General features: G+C 47.1%; 1 protein-coding gene and 1 long non-coding RNA gene across 2 annotated transcripts; one reads left to right on the forward strand and one right to left on the reverse strand.

The window, feature by feature from the left end:
- Positions 1 to 2,871: 2,871 nt before the first annotated feature.
- Positions 2,872 to 3,822, reverse strand: LOC144098996 (uncharacterized). The gene is made up of 3 exons (XR_013307283.1): positions 3,755 to 3,822; positions 3,509 to 3,636; positions 2,872 to 2,992 (listed from the first exon to the last, which is right to left on the reverse strand). It is a non-coding gene; the product is annotated as an uncharacterized LOC144098996 (long non-coding RNA).
- A 2,578-nt stretch (positions 3,823 to 6,400) lies between these two features.
- On the forward strand, positions 6,401 to 18,703 carry RpL11 (ribosomal protein L11). The gene is made up of 5 exons (XM_077631993.1): positions 6,401 to 6,500; positions 7,248 to 7,373; positions 11,034 to 11,183; positions 14,072 to 14,314; positions 18,619 to 18,703. Exons 1-5 carry the CDS (start codon positions 6,489 to 6,491, stop codon positions 18,655 to 18,657), a joined length of 570 nt encoding a protein of 189 aa, XP_077488119.1. The 5' UTR covers positions 6,401 to 6,488; the 3' UTR covers positions 18,658 to 18,703.
- Positions 18,704 to 19,544: the final 841 nt, after the last annotated feature.

Raw genomic sequence — 19,544 nt, forward strand, 5'->3', positions numbered from 1 at the left:
TTCCTTTTTGCAATTAAGTTTGCTGTTCAGTCACTTTTTTTGCCGCGAAGGTGTGCTGTCAGCGGTATAGCGTGAACATGTTAGTCTGAAAATGAACAAAAACGCAATGAAGAAAACAAGCAATGTTTTATTTTGGTAGTAAACTGTGTTGCAATCTCAAGAACACGAGGGAAAATTAGAAGCATTCTCAGTTTTGCAATGAAATTTGGTGCAGGTTAACTTCTCTTGCCATGAGGGCGCGCTGGCAGTGGCATAACGTGAACATGGCGGCCTGCAAGAAAACAGCTGATTCCATGGCTAGTTCCTGTTTTTTCGCGTGTCGTCTAAAATCAAGGTACTTTGCGGATGTCTTAAGTGCGCAGAAAAATCTGATTGAAGGCAGTGAATGCTACGGGCCTGCCGAGATCAACTTACAAGCAGCGCTCGGCTCGAAAATCGACGAAGACAACTTTAGTCTGTGTTCTCGGTCGGCGCCTATCGATCACCGAGTGACGTGTGGTTCTGTTTATTTTCTTTAGAAAATACCAGAAAATCATGAATCATCACATAGAAGCAACTGCCGACAGACAGGTGCAGCTGCTGATAGATTGCAATCTCGGTGCGGGAAATGAGAGCCGACACGGCCTGCCTCTGTGGCAGCACTCTTCTGCCTCGTAACCAAGTGTTGCCGCCCACATCGGGCTAAGCACTTGATGTTCCGTTTGTATTTTGTAGCTCCGTTCGGTTTATGTTCAGTTGTTGCCGTAGTTTCTTTTTTTTCCTGTGCAAGATGCAGAAATTGTGATGTTTATGCTCCACTTTGTTTAGAGAGAAAGGAAGCACTTGACTTGATAACTTTGCTATTGTCACCGAGGAGAGAACGAGCTTGTTCCATTAACGTTATTTACTGATCATGTAGTAGATCCAGGGTCAACCAGGAAAGAAGTGGTTTGCTTGTATAGAGGCTAATTGCAACTGGGCAGAAAGTTGAGCAAGTTCATGTTTGCTGGTACACAGCGCTTGAAATGCATATGATCCAGGGCAGTGATGTGTAATATGTTATTGTATTTTGCTCAGCAGGCGGAGTGATGTTGGTATAATTGGGTTTGGTGAGGGCAGTGTTTGAAGGGCTTTAAATACTTTGCATAGCTTCTAACATGCACTTCCCTTCAGGTCGGAAGACCACTTTTTTTTTTTTTTTAATTATGGTCCATCATATCTGAGACACCCTGTATACAGGCCACTCCAGTTTGAAAGGGAACAGCCAGTTGAAAATGACTAGGACATTAAATACCTAGGCGAAAAGTAGCTTGAAAGCAGTTGCAGTTATCACACATATTATATGATAGCACAAGGAGCTTGTCCGGCCATTCGGCATTGTCACCGTCTCGTGTCATCATGGACAAGACTTCATAGCCCTGTGTTACGCAAACCAAGCTAGGTGTCAGTTATGGGCAATAACCAAGTGCTCAAAATTTCCCACAATGGAGCTGCCTGTATATTCTTAGAGCTGTAGAGCATTTCCAGTAACGGTGTTGCATGATTTGTGATTGTAAACTAACCTCTAATCACACACCATCTTCTTGATGTGTCTGTGATGTTTACACATCTTTGTCTATCAGTGAAGATGTTCTAGTCATTCAGCAGTCATTGTAGTCACTGCACCTTACAATCTTTATTATGCATTGTTGTACAGCGGTTTCCTTGCAGTAGGTACAGCTTTTAGCACAGAGCGAAACCCCTAGCCACACACCATTACGCTAAAAGCTTAGCTTTGGTATTTACACTACTTATATGTGCCAAAATGTTTTGTAGTCCGGAAAATGCATCATGTACACTGTACTATGCCATATTTATTGTACAGGTAGCCTCTGTATGAAAGAAAACATGCACTTTGAACTCAATTTTTCAGATTTTTTTTCTTAACTGCACTCAGAAATGCCATACGGTAATTGTACATCAAGGTAAAGTATGCTTGTATGTACACTGCCTTTTCTGCAATAGAAACACTCGTGTCAAATGCTGTGCCTAAAAAAATAAACGCGCTTACTGAATGTATGATGCAATAAAAAACAGCTTTTTGATTCCAACAAGCATCACAAATATTTCATGCCTTATTCCAGCACTACACGTTTGGTTCATGCATGTTCGTCACACAGGTAAAGACCACAGGCACTCCACCAAGCTGGAAGGAGACAGCAGAGAAGGGGCAGGTGGGCTAACATAAGCATTGACAAAAGAGAGTTCAAAATGATGCTTTTCAGAAATTGGGCGAGCTGCTTCAACACCTTTTCCGTCTTCAGGAAGAGACTGTGCAACACGCTGCTGAGGGACTGGAAGATATACTAGCAAACACACTGAAAATGAAGTGGCAGCCGGTGGGGGGCACTTGTTTGTCACTGCTGGCTTCTCGCTGCACACAGGTTGGCCAAGGGCACAACCACATCACACAATTGCTCACACACTTGCAGATGTGTGTTGTGCAATGACACAAGGAAATGACAGTGGCAACAGGGGAAGAGTGCCTGATATGACTCTCTATGCCAGCATGGTGAGTCGTCTCTGGACGCTAGATTTTCCATCGCAACTGCCGCTGCACCATCCCTCGGTACGCCTTCCTCTGGAGACGGGCCGTCCTAGAGAGGCCAAAAGTACAGCACCGCATGCTCTTCTCAGGAGGCAGGTGAGGAGGGATCCTGTCTGTACGAGGCAGCCACCATTTAGAGGTGGCCCGTTGTTATCTGGGTCAGAGGCAGTGTCGCCTGCACCCTCTGCTGATATGGGCACATCCAAACAGAGGCTGTGAAGTGCGGCACGTGCGGTGATGCGCACTGTCCACTTCCACTGTCACTGGTGCATCCGGTGCCCTTGAAAGCAACAGAAGCAGCTCTTCGCTCAGCCACAAATTGTGTGAAAGCATGTGGCGTGTTGTACAGGCCTTCTGCTGAGTCAGGTCTGTAATGTCATGCAACTGGTGCAGGCAGCCATGGCTCCAGTGGGTAGACATAGTCTCCTGCATAACAAAAAATGATGCAGCTAAGCATGTCCTTTCTCAGTGATCTCAACAGCATTACAGGACACTCTGCTATACAGTAGAAAACTCACGCCAAGTAGCCCACATCCAGGCTTTGCTGAATATGACATTCAAGAGCATACATACATGCAGGATTTATATGTATAAGTGAGCACTACTGTAAGGTCAGTCTTTTACCACCATATTCATATAAATGATGCGCTATGATTGCCTACAAAACACAAGCACTGTCAGGTGCATTTTGCTTTGGTTTCTTCAACAGGAAAGGCTATGCATTTCAACAATGTAATATGTGTCCTGTGCTTCTGCTGCAATTATATTTAACAAAAGGAAAGGGTGGCAATACACTGTATCATACTGTAAAGTGTCTGCATTTGTGTAACTGTCCAGACTGATTCTTGTAGCTTTAGCAGATCCGGCCAAATGCATAGTGCTGGAGCTCAATAGATGTGACTGAGTTCGCCCGACGGGTGACACGGCTATTTTACTGCTTACCCAGAAAAAAAATCACCGTCGTCCAGCAGGCCTTCCTCCGCCTAGGAATGCCGCCAGACAAACGCGTCGCGGAAGGATCCGGGTCAGCGCGAGTCCACGGCCAGGATGCACATGTTCGCGCCACAGATCTGAGAAAAAACAAGCACAGCCCGTACTCACTCTCGCTGCCGAGGCCCGCACTTGTAGCTCATGCACTTGTAGCACTTGAACTCATGCGGTCAAAAACAGTGGCCGAGGTATACTCACTATTACGTCCGCAGCGTAGAACCGCTTGCGGCTCGTTCGCAGCACTGCCCCCAGACTCCTTGATAGTGATGAGTGCCCAATCGACACACCCGCCGGACGACGCCGGAGATGCTGCCGCGGCGAACGTTTAGGCAAAGGACGCCCTCCTTCGCCGCCGCCTTCTCCTCGGGTCTCCTCGGAAAGCGAACACCCCCCTTCTGTTACCCAACGTTGACACTGGTCTCCGCTGCCCGCCGCAAAGGCTTGTTCACAGTCGGTTGGGCTGCGCCGACGTTTTCTTCATTTCCAACGGCGCCTTGAAACCCACCGGAGGCGAAGAAGCGCAGCGCGCACAGCACCTACCGCTCCACTGACAGCGCACTCACCCGCGCACTTCCCAGTTCAACGGCGAGTTCGTCGCACAGACACTGCGCAGTCTCCTCGAAATAACTCTCCCGCGCGTCAAAGTCGTCTTCATGCACCCTCCGACACCGTTGCTCGCGCGGTCACCCGCGTATACGACGTTGTAAACAGCCGCCATTTTCTGTCTCAAACGTGTTGATACTACTTTTTCCAGTCTCAAAAAATCGTCTCAATCTGCCCGCATAATTAGATGGCCAACGTCACCACTTCTGCGCCATTTACGACGTCAGTCAGTGACGAAAAAAATCAAAATGGCCGCCGACCAATAGGAGAGCGGCAAATGATATACTTTTTGAGACAATTTCGATTGAGACTGATCCGTAATCGCGCCCCAGGTGGCAAACCATGTATAATAATCCCTTACGCACCATTAAAAAAAAACACGCATGCAAAAGTTAGGTGTCTATAGTCCTTTAAAGACCCCAGATGGGGTGTTACGTAAGGGATGGGAATTACATGGTGCAGCAGGCGTTGACGGCAGCGATGTGGTGAGGAAGGCTGTTCCAGTCAGTTGCTACTGGACAAAAAATGAGTTGGTAAAGACATTGGTACGGGCACGTTGGCGCAGAACTTGAAAAGGGTAACCGATGCGATGGGATCTGCGTGGTGGTGGTGCGCAGACGTAGGGTTCTTGTCTGAGCGGTGAATTAAAAAAACTTGCGAAACAAGACAAGACTGGCAGAGTGACGGCAAACAGAAAGATTACATAAACCGGATTGCAATTTTAGTGATGATATGCTAACGCGCGAGTACAAGGAGTGAACGAATCTGGTGGCTCTGTTTTGTACAGCTTCGAGGGCATTCGTTAAATATGCTTGGTGAGGGTTCCAGATGGCTGATGCGTACTCCAGTTTAGTTTTGATGAGCGAAATGTATACTACACTTGTAGTCTTCTTGCTTAAACATTCCGTATGCTCCCAGTGCCGATTTCTTGAGCATCCCTGTTTTCCACAGGGCCATCTCTGTTTCTTTAACCATTTTCTCAACCAATAATTTCTGATTCCCCCCCCCCCCCCCCCCCCCCCCAACTGCTGTCCAGATATTTGCCTGTCCGTTTCAAGTTCGCTTTTCTTCGTTTTGTGTCGACATTCCTCATGTACAAGAAACTGAAAACATTCCTAGCCTACTGCTTTTGCCCCATTTCTCTGAATAGCACCTCAAATTCTATCTTACTGCTAGCTTCTCTGATCTCGAATGACGCCCATCCCATACCACTTTGTGCCCCCTGATTTGGTGTATCTCCATGTGCTCCCAAACCAACCTTCCCTATGCCGCGTTGTTTGATTTATAACCTTACTTGAACCTCTGGCCAAGGGTGTGACATTCCCGTAGAGCCAATGGGGACGATTTTGAAATGCGACGGTGGCGGTGCCTGGGAGTTGGCGGTAAAAACATAAATTGCTCAAAACTTTGCTCGCTATGCTTGCGCCGGTCGCTGTCGTCTGCTGCCACTGCGCTGCAGCGTTGCCCGCGGCGGCACTGGCGGCGCAGACGCGTTGTGTCATTGACTCCAGCCGCGTTTGCTGCCAGATACCAGGATCGCTGCAATCGTTCCGACCGTGGCGACACTTATGGCGCGGACGCGCAACTTGCAACATGCCACAGCACTGCTCTGGCCCCATGCACAGGACCGCATTGATGAAAGTCAAACTAGGAACCATCACCCCTTTCCAGATCCCTCTTACCTATTGTAATTCCACAATGCCCTATTTTTCATGACAGCTACATTCCTACTAACCTTAGTTATTACATATTTTTCACGCCCCGTCAGGTACCCAGCACCGTTGTTTATCCACACCCCAGGATACCTGTACTTATCCATGGAGTTTTCCTTCCTCCATGTACTTATCACATGTAGGATTGCTCCGGCCCATGGAGGAAACAAAACTTTTCTTCCTCCATGCTCCGGCCACATTCAGGACCGCCGCGCAGAATTCCTCCACGACAAAAAAGTAATCCGTTGTTAAAACTTTTATTGTTATTTAAACAAGAAACTAATAACCAGAAAAAATATAAGCTGTAGACTTTTGATACAGGATTGTTTAATAAAGTAAAACATCAAAAAGCTGATTTCGTTGACTGTTGTGATTGGCTAGATGAGTAAGCTGCGAATCGTGGCCCAGTGTTAACTGCTGTTTTTTTTTTAAGTTTTTCTTACTATTGCGTGATCTGCTATAATCTATGCTCGCCGCCCTCAAGTCGCGAGATTTTTCCTTACTAAACTTGAAAGTCTCTACTGACATCAGCGCCACCGCATCTTTGTTACGACGTCGCGGCGCGGCGTGAAGTCAAGACAAGCCAAGTCAACGAAGTTCCTTTTCCGGTCGGCACCATGACGGCGAAGGTACGGTGAAATTTTTTGACATATTTGATCGAAATCCATCGGATTAGTGCATCATCAACGTTGACTTTCGGTGTATACATCTGGTACATAAAAAGTTCAGCTTCCACACAATATCGTTAATAAAATACTCTAACTTGTCGTAATTCTTGTAGCCGAAATTTGCCTTTGCCTCCTCAGCTTGTGTGCTTGCATGTCTACTCTTGTGTTTAGCCGGACAACGTGTATGGTGGAAAAGTGTTGAACGCGTGTATAATCTGGGAGGGTACCTGCCGTGTATTTTTTTTATATTCTGTCATAGTGTGGTTAGGGGCAGCATAGTTTTGTTAGCAGGACTTGGTGGTTTTATCAAGTTCACGTCCGGGCATGTCGCGTTCAGTGGCTAGTCTAGACCTGCCTTGACCTAGGGAGCAATATGTAGACATTCAGTTTAAAACCGCGAGCAATATGCAGACATTTAGTTTAAAACCGCGTCCGATTTGCCCAGCTTGTGCCATGCATTTCTGGTTGCGCTACTCGGTTGGACTGCCGCGGTCCAAGCTTTCTGTAGTTCGTGTTGTCTGCGAGAGCAAGAAATAACGCTGTGCCGCTTCTAAAATTCAATCGTCTGTATGGAAGTGTTAGGTTATGCCCACGGGAACGGTGTTAAAAGTACTAAGTAAGGCTTATTCATTGGCGAAGCGCCTCTTCTATGGATTGGTGGCGGTAGTTTTCCGCGCTCGTTGACCTCACTTCCGTTCTTACTTGCAGCCGAAAGTAATCAAGAAGGACAAAAAAGACAAGGATAAGAACCCCATGCGTGAGGTTCGAATCCGGAAGCTGTGCCTCAACATTTGTGTTGGCGAGTCCGGAGACAGGCTGACACGAGCCGCCAAGGTGAGCCGCAACTCATTTATTTGTATATTTTGAGTTACCCAGATGCCGCTAAATACGAAGCACAATCATGTGGCAACAACTGCAGCTAAAGTGCGTTTGCAGTGCCGTCAAGATGCCGATTACGGTGGCAGTAATACACAGCATTACATTTGGCCATCAGCCATCCATGAATCAAGTCTGCTTGTGGCAACGTGCACATTCATGTTGACACATTTCACAAATCGCTTACGCAGGGCTACTGGTTTGTTTCCGCTTGGATTGCATGTGGTAGCCTTTCGAGGTCTTTTTTTACATATATTGGGGCACTTTTTTTTCGTGGTAGAAATTATTTGAGATAACATCCCTTGAAAGGTATCTCAGTAAGCTGGGAAAAATTACTTTAAAGAGAAATAGTGGGTTCATGCATCCCATTTCTCTTTTAGGGAAAGTGTTTAGGGGCTGTGTTGGTCAACATTGCTGGTTGAGCTCGTTCTTTTGGGGGGTAGGTATTTCAGGGGGTGGCGCTTTCAACATTTAGGTTCAGATTAATTTTTTTGCAAGAATTCGCATGTAAAGATGTCTTTGAAGTCACTGAAATTTAAATGGATGGACTGCAAGAGTAAATGCCAGAAAAAAGAACAGGACTTCTTTGAGTTTTGAGCCGGTCATTGGAAGAAACATCGATTTTGAAACCTGTGCTTTTATAATAGTGACATTGTCAATGTGTTTTGCTTCATCTGCCCTTGATGGAAACGTCGAGAACAGGTGCCTTGCATGTTTATTTTTTTTTTCGTGATGCTCAAGCACTCATCGGCAGGTGCTGATGCCTGTGCATCCAGTCCTGTGTTGTATGTCAACAAGTGCGAGAATAAATCCTCCTTTGCAACGTAGGGCTGATGGTTTCCTCAGCTCTTACTACAAATTTGGAGGTACACTTTGCTTTTTTCTCTTAGCTTGCGTGGAGTCGGGTGATTTTGCAACTTGCCATTGCAGTGCAAATTAACAATTTTATCATATTCTACACTGCTTATTCCTACGTTCTCCACATGTGAACTTGTGACAGAAGCCTTTGTTTTGAGTTGCTGTTTTGTATTACTTGAAACGCACATGCAATAGCTTGTGGTGACATCCAGCTTCAAATTTACTTTGTGATATTGCCATTTAATCTGCGGGCAAATTTAGGACTGGAAGGTATGCTGCCTGGCAGTTTACTGTTGTGCTGTGTTACTATGGGGGTGAACCCTCCCTGTTATCCGTAGTCTTTGACATGGTTTCCTGCAATGCCAGCTGTATTCCTGGCTGTGGGGGTGATAATGCGAAGTTAAAGATTGCAGCCAATGAAGAACTGCAGGAGGTTACCATTTTGTTAAGGGCTAAGAAATGTTGCTAGGAATTAGATATAATTAGAGGAGTAGGCACTCGTAACTGCTTTTGTATTTTCTTTATTCTGGTTCCAGTATTCGTTGAATGGTCCCTGAAGGAACTTTCAGATGTCTGCTTTTGTTGGTACTGGGATTTTAACCGTGCACTCTGTGTGTACAAGGTGCTCTTGCACAGGGCCATTGCTGTGTGGCAAAAAGCGTGGCACACCTGGAACGCCTTCCTATCACTCAAGAGCTGCATGAACCATATTTCATGAGGCTGACATTGTGGTTGTGGTTTGGCATACTCCTGATGAGGTTGTTTATAATCCTGTCTCTTGTATTCACATTGTCACCCATCGTAACCATCCCTTCTCCTTTTTCCCTCTGCAGAGTAGCAGACCAAATAATGATCCTTCAGGCAGAGTTCTCTGCCTTCCTCTCAAATGAACCTCTCCCGTCCTCTCGGATAAACCTCTCTCTGTCCAACTAACACCAGTCAGGTACACAAAACACTGAGCGGTCGGGTACTGCATCACAGAGACTGTACATAGTGTCTGCCCGTTGGCCACAGGCCATTCCCACATTTCCAGAATTCGTTCACTTTGGCGATGTATCAGTGCTGCATTACAGAGACTATACAGTATAGGTGTCGTGTTTGTGGTGTCTTCCTTTTTGCGCTACCTTTTTATTCAAGTACAGTTGAGCCCACATACAATGGCCCCACTTAAGATGAACTTTCACTTATAACGAACGAGACCTATGTGGCCGTCAAAATATACATTGTTTCAATGGCACAAAATCACGTATAACGAACGTCATTAAGCCCTGCTGATTGGTTACAGCGAACGGACGGCGTAAACCCAGCGCCGCGATGTGAGATAAGCTGACTCTGACCCCTTTGTGCACCCGGCGCGCGGCATGTTTCCTTGAGCCTCATCCCAGGCAAACTGCCCGCCTCATTTCGTACCGCTTTCAAGCGAGCTACCCTTTCCGCGCCGATGCGCCTACCCCGCCCCTCCTCGCAGCTCCGCTGCCCTCTCCTCACACTCTTGTAAATCCGCGTGTGGCCTCCGCGTCGCCGCTGGTGCCGATCGCGGAGGCCACGCTTCGTGAAGCGGGCTTTCTGTGGGAGCCAAGAGGTGGGCTGCACTGACGCTCACGGATGCCCCTCATTGGTCTCTCCGTTGGCGCTATGCATCTGTATCTTTAGCTTGATTGGCTTGATTGCTGCGTGTGCATGTTGCATGTGTACCCCACGCGCGCTTTTGTCAATCTTGTTGTTTATCATGTTGCGGTGCGGGCGTTTTGTTGGCTTCATTCAAATCTCGGGCCCTGGTTGTAATACGGAATGGCGGACGGGAACACTGTGCCCATTTACCATTGTAATCAGCGGTAGAGGTGATGAAAGCGGCCAGGGCGAAGATGACGGCCACTGGCGTGCGGAACTGCTTCCGCAAGGCCGGCTTCGTCGACACGGTGTCTGATGCCGAGCCTGATGATTTGGAACATGACTAGCCCGGCGGCGATTTATGGCAGCGCGTCGTTGACTCCGACAAGGGGGGGGGGGTGTCATGACATTGGTTGTAATGATTTTATTTCTGTCGATGACGTCGCCGATACCGCGGAACCGTGCACGGACGAGGGCATCGTTTCTGAACTGCGGGACGAGAGTGACGCGGAGGAATCGGATGAGGATGAAACTTCGGAGCCAGTACCCATAAGCGCGCCTCTAGCAATGTGCTACATAGAGAGCCTCTGACAACTTGTCTATGCCAAGGCCTCGGCGATAGCACGGTTCTGCTTTAAATAAACTGGAAACCTCCCTCATGGGGTCTGCGCTGCAAAAACAGACGTCTATCACGGACTTTTTCGGAAAGAAAAGATTTTCTGTTTTGACAAGCAACTGGCTTTAAAGCTGTGGTCCACTTACTACGAACTTCGGGATATAACGAACGGACGCCACGTGACGCTCATGTTCATTATAAGCGGGCTCGACTGTATACACAGTGTCTGCCCGTTGGCCACACACCATTCCCACATTCCTAGAATTTGTTCACTTTGGCAATGTATCAGTTTCGTTGTTAGGATCCTCCAGGGGTTGAAGTCATTGCATTCACTTGGGACTGAATGTGTCGGGGAGTTTCCACCCTCTTGGTTGGGCAGCCAGAATTCTGGGATTTATGGTGGTGATGTTAGCGGGAAGATGTGCATTAAGCTTCAAGCACTGCTTAAATGTAGAGTCTGGTGTCTTGTTTGCTATTTTGTTGCTTTACTCAAGTTCTGAATAGCCTGCTTTCTCTCTTTCTACTCTCAACAGGTGCTCGAACAGCTCACAGGCCAGCAGCCTGTGTTCTCCAAGGCCCGCTACACAGTGCGATCTTTCGGTATCAGGAGAAACGAAAAGATTGCCGTGCACTGCACAGTACGGGGGCCCAAGGCAGAGGAGATCCTCGAGAAAGGCCTCAAGGTGTGTAAGGGTTGGGGGAGGGACTACTGAAAACTTTTTCCTTTTCTGCACGCACTGTATGTCGAGAACAATATGTACTAATCAGGACTCTGTAGGGACCGTGAAATTGTCAGAAAAATTGAGCAGTCCAAAAATCAAATATCAGTAAGAAAAGATTTTATTACTTCAGCCTCTAATTGCCACTATGATGGAGGAAGGGATTAATAGTTTTGTGTGCATTTTGAAGCTTCACATTAAACTAAATCTTGTATGCATTGCTGACACAGACGACGGTTGGGGACCGCTTTCATGAGCTTTATTCGGTAGCCATATTGCTCTTGGCATGTCGCTGGCGAATGCACTGATTGGGACTACATTCAGATGCAAACGTGACCACCGATGTGGGAACTGTGCTGTAAGCGCAGTAAGGAGGGCCCGAAACAAAACGGTAAAGGTGGCGATAAAGATAGGGCATAACCGTCGAACGGCCGGAGCAAGCCCTCTGTAGGTGTTGCCTTCGTAATTAGGCCTAGTGACTAGAGCCAAAAACCAATCTCACAACCGGCAGTATGTTATTGTATGCACTCTACAGTCGCTTGCATATAATGAGAAGTGCCTTGCCTTTCATCAAAATGCCAATTTTAATGGTGTTGCCCGGGCTGCGGTCCATTTTGTCACAGTATGAGCACCTGGTTTTGAAACGCAGTGCTATTTTCTGTTGCTCGCCATCTCTGTGAAGCTGTGGTTTTCATGAACTGTCACTAGTGCTTCTAGTTGGTGCAGCTGACAGCATCCGAAAACAGCACAAGCTTGCAGACACGGTTATGCAATGTGCCAACTCGCTGAGTATATCAGCTCCTTTTAGCCTGGAATTCCTCTTTATTAGACCAAGTTTTCAATCCTTGAAGCTTGAATTAAAAGGTCCTACTGTACATATTATTGGTAGCTTGGCTATTCACTGCGGTCTGTGATGAGTGCTTGTATTAATGCTGTCATAGCACATTATCAATTATAACAGTTAAATCTGGTCATGAGTATCAACCATAAAAGAAACAAAAACATGGAAACGCCGCAACCGCACCAGTAAAACCACGCTTCCAACGCAAAAGCTCGCGCGTGTGGAGCTGACCGACGGACTGAATCAGCGCAGCGACGCTGGCGATGGCGTGAAAGCAAAAGAACTAAAGATGCGCACTCGGAGACACAGCCACCAGGCGCACTGAGGGTGCTTGCGTCACGGCGACACATGCAGGAGAAACGACGGATGCGTTCCCTTGTGCAAAAGGGCCAGGCAGAGAAGAAAGTAGGGAGCCTTGTTGGCGCAGTCCATTATTAACGTTTCTGAGGGGAGCGCCGCTCGCAGAAAGAAAACCTGCCGGTGCGGTTTTCTTTGTTATTGCATTCTTAGTTATGACTGACACCAGCAGCGCGTGCGTTGTCCCATCTTCCCCTGTTCTTCACTAACTTGGCCATGGTAACTGCTTCGCAGATTTCAAGTGTCCCAACGGCAGACATCACTGCGTCACCACACCCTTGGTTCCGCACTCTCCTTTGATTTTCCATAAGAATCGCTTCCAGAAAGCAGGCTTGCTGCTAGTGACACGGAGACGCGCGAAGCTCCCAGTGCTTTGATCATCGGTGAACGATGATGATTGCGGCGTGTTGAGTCGAAGAATTCTCGCACGCCGACAATACAGTCATGACAAATGAAGACCTCACCAATGAGGTGACCATGGTAGCGCGGACAGTAACAAATAAGAACCTTTGCAAAGTTGTAATATAATAGAGCTTGTAATTTGGCCTGCATTAATTGAAAATCTATTTAGCTCGAACTGCCAGCACAGCCCTGGACAACGCTCATGTAAGTCCATGGCGTCAACGCTCTCTAATTCGGACATTACAGGTCTCGCACCGGTTATTTCGAGGCTGCGTCCGGGTACGACTGGCGCAGCAAGCGATTGACCAAATAGCCCTGTTCAAACCTGAATTCTATGCTGCAAAGTCATCTGTTCACCTGAAACTTGCACACAATGCCGGGCATGACAACAAACGCATGGCCCCGTCTTGAAATCAGACTGCATAGTTTCGGTTTCGCTTTTCTGAGCTTTGCGTAAACCCGTAGCACACAGCTAACCGAGCCCTGCTGCGCGCAGTTTCAGATGCTGATCGGCGTGATCACATTCATCCACGTGGTTCTTTCTCCAGGTCTTCCAGCGTGCCAAAACTGCATGCTCGTCACGTGCCATTCGCTGTTTGTGCAGTGAAGCCTCCTCACATACGACGCTGCCGTTTGTGAGGGTTGTGACGTGGTAGCGGTGCAGCTCCAGCGCTTGCTTGTCGCACTGTGATTCGTGTCGGGGAGGCCTTTACCACCTTTGGGCAGTTCTGCTTCGATACTACCGACAGTATGCATACAAGAAAGCATTTATAAAAATGCGAAAAAAAGTATATAATCGTGCCGTTCTCATCTCAAAAGCAGGCAACCAATGTCCAGTCTTTCACCAAACAAGTATACCGTGATGCATTCGGTTCTGGTTAGTTTTTCAATATCATTCGATCCATTTTTCCGGTCCCTTGAAGTTCGATTTAGAGAGCTTTTACAGGCATTAGAACAATCATACCCCCCCCAGGTCTTTCCTGTCATTCTCTAAATGCTCTAAAGTTTGTCATATTTTCTTTTTTTTTTTGGCACAACTTGATTATAACAATGGTATTTCCATGGCACTTCAATGTCTTAAGTGGGTTTGACTGTATGTTCGTCGATGCGGCTGGTTGTACTTGGGTGTCAAATCGAAGACATGCATAGTAATACAGACAGTAGATTTACCCTCATTCTGGCTCTGCAGTGCGTCATTGAGAGCCAGGATGCTTTGCGGGGCAATATGGTAACTTCCTTTTCCCACGTGCAGGTGCGAGAATATGAGCTTCGTAAGGACAACTTCTCGGACACTGGCAACTTTGGGTTTGGCATCCAGGAGCACATTGACTTGGGCATAAAGTATGACCCCACGATTGGCATCTACGGACTCGACTTTTATGTGGTCTTGGGCCGGCCAGGTTTCAACGTTGCACACAGGCGCCACAAGAAGGGCACGATCGGTGCCAATCACCGGCTCTGTAAGGAGGAGGCCATCAAGTGGTTCCAGCAGAAGGTGAGCAGCTGTTCATTCATCAATGTTTTTCTTGTCCAGGGCTCTAATTTTGCTAACTCTTTCATTATGCATGTTGAGAAATGGCCCCTTGGCTGATTGAAGTGGTTGGTGCGTGGTGAATGGTGCATTTTAACTAAGGATTGCATTGCAACTGTGCTTTCAAACGTGGAGTGATAATAAATGATAATAGCCAATAAGTTTTTAACATTTAATGATATAGTAAAAATAACAACATTTCAAGGTAACTTTTTTCTATGGGAAATGTTACATATGACCTGTTATACCCTGTGTACTTGTGTATAAGGGCCGCACTTTTTTTGCGCTAATTGGGGTGTGGCTTACTTGGTACTGGCTTTTTTTCGTACAATTTTTATGACTACAGCAGAGCCCCAGTTATGCCTTCCTGTTTTATACTGTGACACACACATGTTTATGACAGATTAGCTCAGTCTCGGTGATTACTTCAAATACATGATTCATTGTAAAAGTATGGATGATAAAATGCGCGCCCGACGGCCGGCGTGAATTAAATGCATAAAGTAGAACGAGTTACTAGATTAGTTTACTGGCAAAAGTCGTGTGATTCTAAGATCAAGATCCTTTAAAGGCCTGGCAGTTGCGCCACACGTGCGACCCGTAGCCATTGGTGTGAGATGGTGTTCTCTTGGCCTGCTTTCCCCGTACACTTCATAGTCGAAGGCCTTGAAGAAATCAATTATGCGTTCATCTTAATGTCAGGTTATTGTGTGATGATAAACTGGCAACAAGGTTGAACGATTTTTGTAAACCGTGGCTCGATTCAAAGCACTTGTGTTGCGGCTTCGATGCGAAGCACGCTTAGGCCCTAGCAACACTAGGCAAATGGCGCGCTACAACGGTTTCACTAAAAGCCGCTCAACCACGCGCTTCCAGTAGACTAGCTAGAACGCAACGCACTGATGATGCCTTTATCAAGGGACTGTAAAACTGCTGTTGTGTTCGTGACAGGAAGCTTTTGCCGCTGCCGCTCGAGTCCAGCCACGACTGAACAATTTGCCGCTATTTCGTCGTCTTGGAGGATGAGGCGCCAGAAAGCAAGTGTGGAGTAACACAGGCACAGCCGCAGTTGATAGAGAAGCAGCACGACTCGCAAACGCGAACTGTAGGCTACATGGAGGATGACATGCCGATGGGCTGCCTTCGCCCCATGGAGGAAGAGATGCTTCTCCCGAAGCCAGTGTGATAGGTCTGGGGCTACGCACTACTTGATTACGTTACACGGCTGCCGAATAGAAGTGCTGCAAAGCGGGGTGGCTGATTGGTTTGGTTGTTTGCGGGGGGGGGGGGGGGGGGGGGGGGGGGAAATGGCGCGGTATCTGTCTGGCGTAATCGCCCCGATGCCTGAACTGTGCCGAAAGGGAAGGGATAAAGGAGGGAGTGAAAGAAGAAAGAGGTGCCGTAGTGGAGGGCTCCGGAATAATTTTGACCACCTGGGGAATTGACATCGCACAGCACAGGGGCGCATTAGCGTTTAGCCTCCATCGAAACGCAGCCGCTGCGTTTGGGTTCGAACCCGGGAACTCCGGATCAGTAGTCGAGCGCCCTAACCACTGAGCCACCGCGGCGGGCAAACGGGGCTGCCAACAGTACGGATTTTGAAGGGCTGGTCCCGCTAGCATTATGCTTGTAAAATGTATTTCTTATAACGATCTGCACATTGGATGTATTGAATGCTGAGCGCTTCATGATCGGTCAACAAACGCCCCACCAGCGCGCTGCTGCACCGGCTCACGGTAGTCTCTGAAATCCACGCTGCCCAGCCGCACTTCACTGAAACCCGTGATAACGCAAGAGCGGGAGGGACGGGGCTGGCCTGACAGTACGGATTTTGAAGGGCTGCTCCCGCTCTTGTGTTTCACGGGTTTCAGTGAAGTGCGGCCGGGCAGCGTGATTGTTCAGAGACTACCCCGGAGCCGTTGCAGCAGCGCGTTGGCTGGCGTTTGTTGACCGATCATGGGCGCTCAGCATTCAATACATCCAATGTGTAGATCATTATAAGAAATATATTTTACGTGCATAATGCTAGAAGTACTTCCAAGTGCTCAATTTAAAGCATGTTCATTATATCTGGGTTTGACTGTAGCTTGAAGGTGCTGAGAAAATGGCAATTTCGAATTTGCCATTTTGTGGGACTTGCTGATGTAAAAGGGAGTGGCGAGATTACTTGCCTGAAGGGCAGCATTAAGCACGCATGTACAGGATGGAATACGGAGATCAAAAATGTTATCTAAAGTCATCTATGCATTCCATGCTAGAGTATGTTATTGCACTTCATCGGCAGGCACTGGTGTCTGGTATGCGTCCAGTCCTGTGTTGGTTACCAACAAAGTGCTAGAGTGAATCCTCCTTTGCAACGTTAGGCCTGATGCGTAATGAGGCCTCGCTACATATTTGGAGGTACAACCAACACACTGGTTCCAAGGCATTTCTTGTGATGGACAGAGAGCGTCCATCCCAGACGTCCTTCTGGAGCATGGAGGAACGAAAGCTTAGGAGAGGCACTCACTTTCCGAGTGCATGACAAAAAGTGTGCCGGAAGTCACGTGCTTTCGCAAGGACTACTGGTCGGCTTTGGTCAGTGGCGCAGCCACTAGTAACATTGGGTGCAGCAGCGTCATCTGCTTCATCGGTGTGTCTCATTTGCCGGCGGCCCGGCATGACGCAAGATTGTCTGCTGCACATGCTCAAGCGCACTGGTACTGCAGTCAACTAATGAGGAGGAGCTCTTATGTCCGGCTTCAAAAACCTTGAAGTAACGGTTTCTTCTATATTCTTTCCTTCCTCCATTTGTAGCTATATCGGGCCCGTTTTTGCTTCACGTGTGTGCTGAATTGTTATATGCCCCAGAATTAAAAGCAGCCTTTCAATGCATGATGCCCTGGACTCAAAAAAGTGTGGTGCCAATCACCCCGTTGATTGCGGTGCGTGAAAACATGGCGAACGGCGTCAAAACTTGGCCAGGCCGATGGCGACTTGCAGCTTCGGTGTAGACAGCGCACTACGAAAGTTTGCCTTACGGTTTTCATCTGTATATGACCAGTCCACTTGCTGCTAACTTCAGATATAATGGACAAATGGCGCAAATATTCTTTGTAGGTGAGCTTGACTGTACTTCCTAGGTACTTTTTGTAGAGCATTCCCATGTTTCCTTTTCTTGGTAAACAAAATAGTGAGAGCATTTATTATTCAAGTAAATGTGGCATAATGTTGTTGGCTTGGGCTACTGGTGGACCTTCATATAAATGAAATTGCTTTTGCTCACTTCAAGCTTCTTGTCTCTGCGGCTTGAGTTCGTTCTGTATTTGTTTGCTTTTGCTGAAGAGGCTAAGGTGCTGCCTGTTAATTCTGGTGGTTTTTATGATTCCATGCTCTTATTTTCTCACTGTAAAGTCTGCCTGCCCTTGCCGCTCGTGAATTCATGCACCCACAAACAAGACCTGGTAGCTGAGTGGCTTGCGCATCAATGTTGGGCCAAGCTTGCACTAACAAAACAGAGATTAGGAAAAAGCAGGGTTAAACTCTTTGTACTGTGTGTACTGTACCAGATGCAATGCCAAGCTCACCTGATGCCACAGTGGAGAGCATATTGTGGCATCCGAAAAAGGAGGCGAAGTAAACGCACTCAAGCTGCTTTGATATACTGTGATGAGTCTGGAATTCTTTCTAGAAATTAGTGTGTGTGCGTTTGACTGCACATGCCCCGAAGGCAGCGGGATAAACTTTGCAAGCTTCATTGTGCAGAATGTTCTACCCTTTGTTCCCACACGTCTATAATGGTTCATGTATTTCATACTCAATTGTTGTTTGTGGTCTTTGTTTTGCTAGAATATAACCTCTGCTACGTGCGACAGAAGAGCAGAACTCCTAACTCGGTGTTCAATCATAGCCAACCCGACAAGGTTTTTGAACTGGTGGTTCCTAGGTTATTCAGCCAGATGAGGCTGAGCTGTTGGGGTCAATTTGTGAGCTGTGTAGACTTGCATAACTTGTGGTAGTGTCTTGACGAAAATGATTGAGGCTACATGCTTTACTTAATGAATGCGCCCTGCTCACTGCATTGGAAATGTTGAAATATCCTGTTGTCCGTCACTTGGCAGCAGTTTTCACTCTCACTTTGTTGTAGTGGAAGCTTGTTTGGAAGAAATGTTATGGAAACAACACTGTAGTTTATCTGAATACATGTGCCTTGTGTAGCCATAGGTTTGTATTGCTCACTGTTTGACAAGAGAATGAGAGCTAATTGCTTCATTTATTTCTCTTTGCAGTATGATGGCATCATCTTGCCTGGCAAGAGCGGCAAATAAATCTGGTACCACCCACTGATCAGTCATTAAAAAAAAACACATGCTAGTTCTTTGTCTGCATTTGGTATCCATACAAGCAGCTGCTACTTGTTTACATTTTCATCACTTTTGTTGCCTAGGTATTTTGGAGAGAGGTGAAGATTTTTTTGTTGAAGCCTTGGAACATTGCATGAACAGGCTTTGATGGGCTTTCGAAACTTTGATAGAAATTGAGATATTTGCTTGCAGAGTCTCAAACAACGATTACACAGTAAAGCGAAAGCAACTGGCTGCACCTCCTTCGTTATGTTTGTTGTCAGAAAAGGTTTATATTATAAATTTTTAGAGGTTACATGAGGGTCAATCCCTGCAGTCTGTTATGGAAAAATATTCAGGAAAAAATACAGGATGCAAATGCTTCGAATACCGTATTTACTCGAATGTAACGCGAGGGGTGACTTTACATGCTGCCCAGCGGGGAAAAATAAAACCACGAATGTAACGCGAGACTTAAGGACGCAAAACAAAGTATCTTTAATAGACATCGTGGGCAACATTTTTATTCATCTTCCTCGCGTTAGGAGGCAGAGTTCTTGGAAACGCCTTTTAGCTGTCAAAGTCTTCCGGTAACTTCTGCCGCATCAATGTTGTTCGCCGAAGAGAGAATCCATTTCTCTTCATGAAAGTTTGGGCCCACCCACGAGATGCTCTGAATTTCCCATCTCCCGAGCGTCTAACTTTCCAACAGATCAGCTCGACCCTGACCCCTATGAGACAGTTGTGCTGCTCGATAATTAAGTCCGCCAGTTTTTTCTGCAGCTCGACGTGATGGCCGTGGCGAGGCCCTCGAAATCCTTTGTGGTCGGGAGCACAATTAAAAAGCCCCACCCGCAGCAGCCGCCATCTGC

The sequence above is a fragment of the Amblyomma americanum genome, chromosome 7 (genome assembly GCF_052857255.1).
Source record: "Amblyomma americanum isolate KBUSLIRL-KWMA chromosome 7, ASM5285725v1, whole genome shotgun sequence".
Classification (NCBI taxonomy): Eukaryota; Metazoa; Arthropoda; class Arachnida; order Ixodida; family Ixodidae; genus Amblyomma; species Amblyomma americanum.